The 10,392-nt window shown below is 51.7% G+C and overlaps 1 protein-coding gene across 1 annotated transcript; it reads left to right on the top strand.

Moving 5' to 3' along the window:
- The first annotated feature begins 484 nt into the window (after positions 1–484).
- ING1 (inhibitor of growth family member 1) lies at positions 485–5,512 on the top strand. Its single transcript, XM_020913375.2, has 2 exons — positions 485–680; positions 4,597–5,512. The coding sequence occupies exons 1-2, from the start codon at positions 545–547 to the stop codon at positions 5,295–5,297; spliced, it is 837 nt and encodes a 278-aa protein (XP_020769034.1). The 5' UTR covers positions 485–544; the 3' UTR covers positions 5,298–5,512.
- The last annotated feature ends 4,880 nt before the right edge of the window (positions 5,513–10,392 follow it).

Raw genomic sequence — 10,392 nt, 5'->3', positions numbered from 1 at the left:
AGTTTGCGCCCCGCCCGCCGCCCTCTGCCCGCGAGACCCCCGCCCGGGCCGGAGTGACAGGCAGAGCCCCACCCCCGGGCGGCGGGGCTGGCGAGGGGCGTGCGTGCGGCGGGGGCGGGGCCCCCGGGGGAGGGGGCGGTGGCGCCGGGGCGCATGCGCGGTGCCGGGGGGCCGAATGTTTCCCAAGTGTTTGAAACTGGTATTTGGGTTTTCCACGTTGGACAAGTGCGGCGCGGCGGGCGGCGCGCGCCCCTTCCCGCGCTCGCTCGGCCCCGGCCCCGGCCCCGGCTCCGGGGTGCGCGCCCGCACGCCCGCCTGTGCCCGCCCCGCGCCCGAGGCCGCCGAGCACCGGCCCGGCCCGCCAGGCGCCGGTCCCCGGGCCCAGGCGGCGCGGCTCGCAGATGTAGCGGCGCGGGGCCGGCTGGAGTTGGGGGGGGGCGCGCCGGCGGGCGGGAGCCTTGCATTTTGCAGCTCCGGGCTCCGAGGGGGCGGGGGCCGGAGGAAGCGGAAAGCCGCGCGGAGTCGCCGGGGACCGCTGTGAACCATGTTGAGCCCTGCCAACGGGGAGCAGATCCACCTGGTGAACTACGTGGAGGACTACCTGGACTCCATCGAGTCTCTGCCTTTTGATCTGCAGAGAAACGTCTCTCTGATGCGGGAGATCGACGCGAAATACCAAGGTACGGCGGGATGGATGGGCGGGGGCGGCTGCTCCATCCCCGCCGGTGGCGGCGCGCCGCGGGGCCGCGGGCCGTCCTGCTTCCCCTCCTGGAGAGCCGCGAGCTCGCGGCGGGGCCTTTGCCGGGCAGAAACAAAAGGTCTGGGGCGTCTTTGATTTGCCAAGGTCCTTGTGCGCGAAGCCCGGGCACGGAGGAGGAAGGAGGAACGAGAGAGGTCTCGATGCCAGGCTGCGCGAGCAAAGCGCTCTTTGTAGTGAAGTGACGAGGCGGGGTGCTGCGGGGGAGGGGGCGCAGGGGGCGCAGGCTACGGCGCCTGGGGAGGGCTGTGCCGCGGCCGTCAGGCTGAGGGGCGCGGGGACCGGGCTGCGCGCAGGGCTGCCGGGAGGGCGCAGAGGGCGAGGGGTCCCTGGAACCACCTCCATCCAGTCCCGAATCTGAGTGTTACGTAAAGTCCGGGGTCCGTACTCCGCGTGGTGCGGCCCCAGTCTTCCCCACCCAGCCCCCAGCCCTCGCGCGGCGCCGGACACCGAGTGAGGGGCGCCGCGGCCGGGTGTAGCTTGCGGAGGGCCAGGGCTTTATTTCGTGTGTGCCGTGGGAAGGGAGGGGAGGGAGGACGGAGTGAGGAAGTCGTCCACCCGTGCTACGCTCGAGGGGCGCAGGCAGGTACCTTCGGCTTGGAGAGGTACCTGGCAGGGGAGGGGATCTGTGCGTCGTCCTCTGCAGACCCCGCCGCTTAGACTGCCCGAGAGACGCAGGGGTCGGGTCCGCGGGGAATTGTCGGCCGTTGGGGAAACTTTGCTGCCTGGTCAGTCACGGCGCTGGGGGCTGTGTCTGGGCGGTGGACAGTCCCTCGGAGTTTACTAATGTTTACAGGGCTGCGCAGCAGGGAAACGGAAGAGCGGGGGGAGGTGGATAACCAGGAAGAGCACCGCAACAACTTGACCACCCGTATGGCAAGGCGCCCCTGCGCGCTCTGCCCAAGGCTCGGCTTCGCGGCGGCTTATATAGACACCCGATTAGCATATTGCCATCGTTCCGCCTCGGCCTCCTGTGATTGGCCTTAGTATCTCCCATGGAATGTCCTTATCGGTCCGTCGCTGACCCATTGGTTCCTCGGCCGGATGGGGGCGGGCCTTGCACTGTGAGTGGCACTGCTGTGTTTCCGCTGCCTTCTTTTTTCCCTTGCGTAAGTGGGGCGGGCAGGAGGGAGGTGGTCGAGTCGATTCGAATGTCTTCGGGTCGCCCGGCCTTGGGCTTCGCATTGGCCATTGGTGCTGCGGAGGCGGGCTGTGTCCTCCCTTCCTGCGTCGTGATTGGTGCCCCGCCTGGCCCCCGCCCCCCCCGGCCCGGTGATTCCTATAGGCAGTGGTTCCAGAGGCGGGGCGCGCCGCCCGCTGGCCGCCTCTCCATTGGTGGGGTCCGGCTCGGTCCCGCCCCCACCCCACCCCCAAGGACGGGAGCAGGTCACTTCCTCCGCGGAGCAATGGCGGCACCCGGGGGACGGGGCGAGCCCGGCGCTCCGTGCTGCTGGGACTGGCGAGGGCGCAGTCGGGCCTCCCGCCCGGGCCCTGGGGGCCTGCGGAAGCGGACGCGCGGAGCGGCGGTGCCGTGAGTGACCCGGGCCTGGTGGGTGGGTGCCCCGGGCGCGGATGGCGTGCTCTGCGCTCGGAGACGGAGAGTGAAGACTCTCCCTGTTTTACCACCTCAGAGCCGAGGTGACAGCCGCTTCTCGCGTGTCCGGCTCCGCGGGAGAAGACCAGCCCCACCGACACCCCGGCGGGGCCCCAAGCAGCCTCGTCACCCGGCATATAGTGGTCCTAAGTTATTCGGTTGGGACTTATTATAAACGCCGAGATTTGCAGTGCAGTCTAGTCTAGAAATTAAGGGTTCATTCTTAACTCCTCGGTTGCAAGTCAAGCTGTGATTAACAGTATTTGCTTATTTTCAATGGGACATTAATTTATAACGATGGATTGTAATTCGTTTGCGAGTGATATCTGGGGTTATTTTCAATTTAAAATATTAAAATGCTGATGCAACCCCAAGGAAGAGGGCTTCCTAATAGAACTTTGGTGCCATGCCTATGTAAAATTAAAATACATTTCTAATAATTGGACAGATCAGATTAAACTTTGCTGCAACCTCCATTAATCCTTAAGATTCTTTTCCTGGTACCATTACTTTCACAGGGTGCTCATGTGTGGAGCCTTTTTAGAAAAAAGGGTTAGCACCAGTTGGAGCTGATGGAGCTTAAGAAACCAGGATGCCTCTCTAGTTAGACCCGGGTTCTTGTTTACAGATATTTGTACTTCCTTCGCTCTGTTGATAAAGAGTGCCTTGCTTGGGGAATGTATACTTGAAGGAATGTATACTGTTGTGTAGGTAACAGAATTATTTCTTGGTGATTTTCTGACGGGATGTTTGTTTCTTTTCCACAGTAAGGCTTAACGGGGCTGTGAGCTTGGTTGTGATGTGAAAGGTGTACCTGTTAACTTTCAAATTAGTGGTATGATGGAATTGGTGTCTTTCCAGTAAAATGCTAACATTGTCTTCAGAAATTTGGGTTACTGATTAAACCAAGTAATACAGTTTTGTAATGTGTAATTCACTTATAAATAAATGGCAGAAACTCATATTTTAACACCTATGAGATAGAACTTGGATAAGTTGAACAGAGCTGTTTGTTTTCAGGATTACTTACTCCAAGAGCCCCTGAGACTGTGGCATTCCTCCTTTCTAGTAGAAGACAGTCTGAATAATATAGCCTGGAAAAGAATACATGCTTAAGTTGTGTTGGCCTAAGTTCATAGGTTTACCCTGGTGTTAGGTGTGTGCCTTATAACTAATTGGAGATAAGATCTGGAAGTGGTCATGTCACATTTTATACACCCTCTACCAACATCCTCCCCAACTTCCTAGCTGGAAAGTTGAATTGCCTTATCTTAAGAGACTGCGAAGGGTTTTCAGGAGTAAAATACTGTATAATGGTTACTGTTTAGGGAAAATAACTCTGGGAATTTCTGTGTATTTAGGTAGAGTTTTGGCAAGAATATTTACTTTCCTTATTTCAGTCAGATTTATCTAACAGCTTTTATTTCTTGAGAAATTGCCTAGTTCCATTTGCCAAATTACATTTTAAAATCAGGTATACTGTTTTCTAACCTGTCCAAATAGATTAACATTTAGTAGGAGGGAGTTTTGTTTGTTTTAAAATCTGTTGCCTTCTATAGATACAAATGTCATTCATTGTTCTGAGCAGTAAAGGGAAAAGTGAAATCTGTTACCTTTGTCCAAGCAGGGCTGCTCTGGTCTGACTCCTCCTTACAGACCATTCTTGTCTTCAGTCACAGGGTGATACAGAGATATTCACATGCATGCTGTGATGCAGTGATGTGGCATAGTAAACTGAGGCTGGGCCACTGAAGTATTTATATAATCTCTCTAATTTAATAGTAGCTTTTAGATGTCGGTGCACTAAAATAAAGAGAATAACAGCCTTTAAAATGTTCCCAAAATGCTTGGATAAAAATAATGGAAATATAAGACATAATCTTTAATTTTATAGAAAATAAAAACTTGGACCTCAATACGTCGCCTAAACTTGAATTCTCCCCGTGGCCCCTTGTCTAGGGAGTTTTTGTTACCTGTGCTCTGAATGCGTGCAGTCCATTGGGATGCTTTGGAGTGCACTTTGATAAATGGGAACCATGTTAACGTTTGTGTTTAGTTCCAGAGATTTCTTTTTTTTTTTCCTTTTTGTAACGAGGAGTAAAAAGCCTGTTAGAAAGGCCTTCGTGTTACACATTTTTTTGTACCAGGAAGCCTTGCGTTGATCATTTTTGTCCCTGGCAGCCACGGATTTGTGGGTTGGAGACTGTGTACCCCGGGGGTCTAACGGTTGTTTTCCCCTTGGCAGAGATCCTGAAGGAACTGGATGAGCACTACGAGAAGTTCAGGCGGGAGGCAGACGGCACCCAGAAGCGGAGAGCGCTGCACTGCATCCAGCGGGCACTGATCCGCAGCCAGGAGCTGGGCGACGAGAAGATCCAGCTCGTGAGTCAGATGGTGGAGCTGGTGGAGAACCGGGCCCGGCAGGTGGACAGCCACGTGGAGCTGCTCGAGGCCCACCAGGAGGCCGCTGACGCCACGGGCCACAGCAAAGCCGGCCAGGACAAGTCCAAAAACGAGGCGATCGCCCAGGCGGAGAAGCCCAACAACAAGAGGTCCCGGCGACAGCGCAACAACGAGAACCGGGAGAACGCCGCGAACAATCACGACCACGATGACGTCACTTCCGGGACGCCCAAGGAGAAGAAGGCCAAGGCCTCCAAGAAGAAGAAGCGCTCCAAGGCCAAAGCGGAGAGGGAGGCGTCCCCCGCGGACCTGCCCATAGACCCGAACGAGCCCACGTACTGTCTGTGCAACCAGGTCTCCTACGGGGAGATGATTGGCTGCGACAACGACGAGTGCCCCATCGAGTGGTTCCACTTCTCCTGCGTGGGGCTGAGCCACAAGCCCAAGGGCAAGTGGTACTGCCCCAAGTGCCGGGGCGAGAGCGAGAAGACCATGGACAAGGCCCTGGAGAAGTCCAAGCGGGAGCGGGCCTACAACAGGTAATGGCGGGCCTGCTGGACCCGGGCGGCCGCAAGCCGCGTATTTATTGCGTCGCCACCGGGCGGGTGGGCGCAGGGACGCACCTGTGGACGGAGGAGGACCGTCCTCGGTGGGGCGCCGGGCGTCTCTGCTCTCCCGGCGGTGCGCGTGTAACAGGAGCGTGGTCTGTGGACCAGCGTTGGAGAAACTGCAAATATAGGTTTGAATGAAACACCCAAGTCAGTCTCTGATTTTTTTTGTTGTTGGGGGTTGGGGCGTCTTGGCAGCAACCTCACGCATTAGATGTGGGAAGAAAAGAGTCCATCTCGCCACTGTTTTATTTGAATAAAAATGTTACTACTTCATGAACACATTTTTTTTTTAATTAGCCAAGTTGCTAAAACCATGGCCTGTGGCCAGTTTGTTTCTTGCTGTAATAGTGTGTATCCGTGTAACAACTCAATAGACAAGTTTAACGCTTGAAAATTGTTTTTTGAAAATGCTAAACGGTTAATTTTACCAGGCAAACATTTTATATTCTGGCCTATTCCCCAAATGGCCATTTTTAAATGACTGCGTACGTTTGTTCCTGAACCAAACCGGAGAGATCCAGCTTCAGAGCACGCTTTTGCTGTCACAGATACCAGGGTAGCTGTCTCTAACTTACAGAAGTTGTACTGATGAGGGTTTTCAAGTGAACCTGGCACTTACTGTATTGTAATCAGAAGTGCAACCAGATGCCACCACGTGCAGGAGAGCGGTGCAGACGTGACGTCAAATAAATGCAACTTGGCCAGTTTGTTCATCTACCAGTATATTTAATCTTGACATAAGTACGTGTTACATTTTTGTCTTAAAAACGTGTACACCAGCAGTATAGACAAAGCCTTAAAATTTTGTATTATTGTTCTCACTTAATCAAGTAGAAGTTACCCTAATTGCCAGGAAAAAAATAAGTGTTAAAATAGGAGTGTATGTTTAGACCAGGAGTTGGGAAATGATTGTCCACAGACCAAATGCCGCCCACCACCTGCTCTTGTTTAGTGTGTGAGCCAAGGATGATCTTCAGATTGTTAAATGGGTTAAAAAAAAAGTCAACATAAGGATACTATTTCATGACATATGACCTTCACGTTTTAGTGTCCGGAAATAAAGTTTATGGGCACAGCCAGGCTCATTTGCTAACACGCTGTGTGTGGCCGAGTTTGTCCAGCGTCAGAGTCGAGCGGTTGGGACCGAGACCGCAGGACCCACAGAGCTGAAGTCGTTTCCTTCCCGGCCCCAGCCCCACCGAAGGACTGTGCTGACGTCGGATTTAGACTAGCATCCGGTAGCATCCGGTGTGATCATAGGCGTCTTCACTGCCCACGTATCGCGTGGGTCGGTGGAGCTTTGAGCTCCGAGTGGTAAGGTGGTTCCCTTTAATCCCACATGAGCGAGGGTCGTTTCTCTGCAGGGTCTGCTGGGTCTCTGAAGCCACCACAGGGGAGCTCGGGCCGCTGGAGCGTCTGGGGACACCTGTGGCAGCTGTTCACTCCATGTGAAACCATGAGTCCGTTCTCTGACTGTTACCTTCGTCTGGTAAACAGTTACTGAGAACTTTTTTTGTGCCAGATGTCATTCCCTAACTTTGACAGTGAATTGCCAGTATAGAGCACTGTTTGGTAAAGAAAGGGGCAGTGTAACTGATCATACATTAGAACGTGAACTTTTTGCATTTCAGTGTCTACAGATAGGTATTTGCTTTCCAGCAAAACTCTTGAACATTTAAGAATCTTAAGTGTTTAAGTTTGATAAGCTTTACCTAGACAAATGGGCTTCCCTGATGGCTCAGTGGTAAAGATCCTCCTGCCAATGCAGGAGACGTGGGTTCGATCCCTGGGTCGGGGAGCTCTCCTCGAGGAGGAAGTGGCAACCCATTCCGGTATTCTTGCCTAGGAAACCCCATGGACAAAGGAGCCTGGTGCGCTACAGTCCCTGGGGCTGCAAAGAGTCAGACACGACCTAGTGACTGAGCATGCATGCATGCAGGTAGACATATAAAACAGGAAGGTTACTAGATAAAAATAAGTTACCTGAAATAATAACAATCCAGTGGCAAGAAAAGTGGTTTAAACAAATCTTTGCTTATATAAATTATTATTTAAAACAATTCTCTCTGCTGGTTTTCTACTTTTAGTTATCGCTGATAATGAAAGTTAAGTTATAAAAGTGCACATTGAATAGCATATCTTTGCTAAGACTGGGCTTCTTCCTACTTGTTCAGGTTTAGTGCCGACGGCTGTCCTGGAGAGAGACACCCAGGGGCCACACCTTGTAGTGTTGGAACCCCATCTTTGCCCCTTAGGACTGCTTGTTTTCCAGTTGCTAAGATTGTTTCTGGCTCTTTGTGACCCCATGGACTGCAGCACACCAGGCTTCCCTGCCTTCACTGTCTTCTGGAGTTTGCTTAAACTCATGTCCATTGAATCAGTGATGCCATCCAACCACCTCATCCTCTGTCACCCCCTTCTCCTGCCTTCAATCTTTCCCAGCATCAGGGTCTTTTCCAGTGAGTTGGTTGTTTGCATCAGGTGGCCAAAGTATTGGAGCTTCAGCGTCAGTCCTTCCAATGAATATTCAGGGTTGATTTCCTTTAGGGCTTAGGTCTTGAATAAATTGCCTAAATCTGGATCTACGGTTCTTCACTGCTAAAATACAGTTCACCCTTGAACAGCACTGGTTTGAATCGCTCGGGCCCACTTACACGTGGATTCTTTTCGGAGGTGAATGCTCAGTAGCACACGACGGACGCGCAGTTGTTGCATCTGTGGACCCTGAGCCCTGGATACCGAGTGGCTGGGGTTGGGGGGGTGGGGGGCTGACTCCGAGGTATACGCAGGTTTTCCACTGACAGGAGTCAGTGCCCCTAACTCCGGGCATTCTCATGGGGTGGTAATGAGAACCAATGAGTGAAGTGAGTAGGACACTGGCCGCAGGGTAATCTAACGCTGGGGCTTTTGTTCCTACCTTAATGAAGTTTGCCATAAGGACCAATGGCTAGCCTTCTGAAAAATGAAATGTTACAGAGGCAGAGTCCGTTGGGAATTCGCTGTCTTTTAAACCACTTTGGTTAATTCTAGTGGACGCTGGATAAAAAGTCACAGATAAGTACTTCTTTCTGGTCCAACTCTCACATCCATACATGACTACTGGACAAACCATAGCTTTGACTATACAGATCTTTGTTGGCAAACTAATGTGTCTGATTTTTAATACCCTGTCTAGATTTGAACTCCGGGAGATGGTGAAGGACAGGGAAACCTGGTGTGCTGCAGTTGATGGGGTGGCAAAGTGTCGGACACAACTGAGCAACAGAACAACAACTTCTTAGAACATCGAGATTTAGGCTTTAGGTCATGATAAAACAAAGTCCAGGGAACCCTAGGGGAGCCCTGAAAATGGTCCTGAATTCTCTCTGTAGAGGTTAGTGAAAAGCTATCTGGTGGAGAACAGTTGCTTTTGTTTATTTTCTTTTTTCTTTTTTTTTAAATCTGAAAATTTTTAATGAGATATAATTGATATAACATTTTAATGATGTCTCAGGTGTGCCTCATAGTGAGTTGATAATTTGTGTATATTGCAAAATGATCACCCCTGCATCTAGCTGACATCTGTCACCACGCAGTTACAAAATCTTTTTAATCTTGTAATAAGGACTTTTCAAGATTTACTTTCTTAACTTTCAGATATGCAATGTGGTACTGTCAACTGCAGGCATCATGCTTTACCTTATGTCCCATGACTTATCTCTAACTGGAAATTTGAACTTTTAGACCCTCCTCACCCGTTTCATGTACCACCCCCGCCACCTCTGCTAAAGCCAGTTGCTTTTATTTAATAACCAAGTTATTACAATTAAGATGAGGAATCTAAAATGTTTCCATTAGAACCTCCTTTATTATTTTCTCTTTGTTTGTGTTAAACTTAAGCTACCGTACAGTACGTGGATGGCGCTGGTGGTAAAGAACCCGCCTGCCGCTGTAGATGTAAGGGACAGGTTTGATCCCTGTGTTGGGAAGATCCTCTGGAGGAGGGCATGGCAACCCCCTCCCGTGTTCTTGCCTGTGGACCGAGGAGCCTGGGCAGGCTACAGTCCATGGGGTCGCAAGGGGTCGGGCAGGAGTGAAGTGACAGCCCACACGCATGCACAGCGTGTGGAACTCTGCTTAATGTTACATGGCAACCTGGACGGGCGGGGGTCTGCGGGGAGAATGGATATGTGCTCATCTGAAACTACCGCAACATTGTTACTTGGCTAATACAAAATAGGACATACTGTATTCTGACCTGGGGCAAGGCAGCTCGGTTCATTCAATGAATCACCACATACTGGGCAGCCACTGCGTATGGCGTTTCTGGGTGCGGGGCTCGGGAGGGTGCGCGCGGGGTCCTGCGAAGGAACACGGCAGTGACCTGGCCGTGGGGCTGTTTCGGTAGCCTCAACCACCCACGGGTGCGCTTGCTGAAGTAATAAAGCATTTACCAAAGCAAAATCCTTTGTGTTTTCACTGTTTTCTTTACTCTTTTTTTTTTTTATTTATTTATTTAATTTTTTACTATATGCTTATTTTAGAAAGAACAGGTATTTACTTGGAATTTCCTTTCGTGTCTCCTGTCTATATCATGCTCCAGGCCATGTGTATTAAGGCACTAAATCTTTCAGGAAACAAGTTGCGAACATTCTGTCTTTGCACGTTTAAAGACAACGTGCCCCTGCCAGAGGCCTGGCTTTTCTCCATCGTGCTGTCGGAGGTGATTTATGACTCTTAGCAGTTGCTGGCACCCACGCAACGAGGCTTTATGGAAACGGTCTGTCTCCCTCCCTTGTAGCCTTCGACCCATTCTGCTTTCATCTTGGTCCCAGGTGGTCTTAGGCAGTTTGGGGGCCAGACTTCTGGGTTCGTTTAATCTGGAGAAGTCGCTAGTCAGTTGAGGCTTTTCTCTCATCTCCCTCCTTGGCTGGGGAAAGAGGTGTGTCGACTCAAAATAGCCTCCGGGTTGTTTGTTTTGGCCGTGCCACGTGGCGTGTGGGATCTTAATTCCCCACCAGGGTTCAAACCCGAACCTCTGCAGTGGA

Source organism: Odocoileus virginianus, chromosome 8, assembly GCF_023699985.2.
Source record: "Odocoileus virginianus isolate 20LAN1187 ecotype Illinois chromosome 8, Ovbor_1.2, whole genome shotgun sequence".
Classification (NCBI taxonomy): Eukaryota; Metazoa; Chordata; class Mammalia; order Artiodactyla; family Cervidae; genus Odocoileus; species Odocoileus virginianus.
The sequence above is the reverse complement of the archived record's forward strand: the minus strand, read 5'-3'. Positions and strand labels throughout refer to the sequence as shown.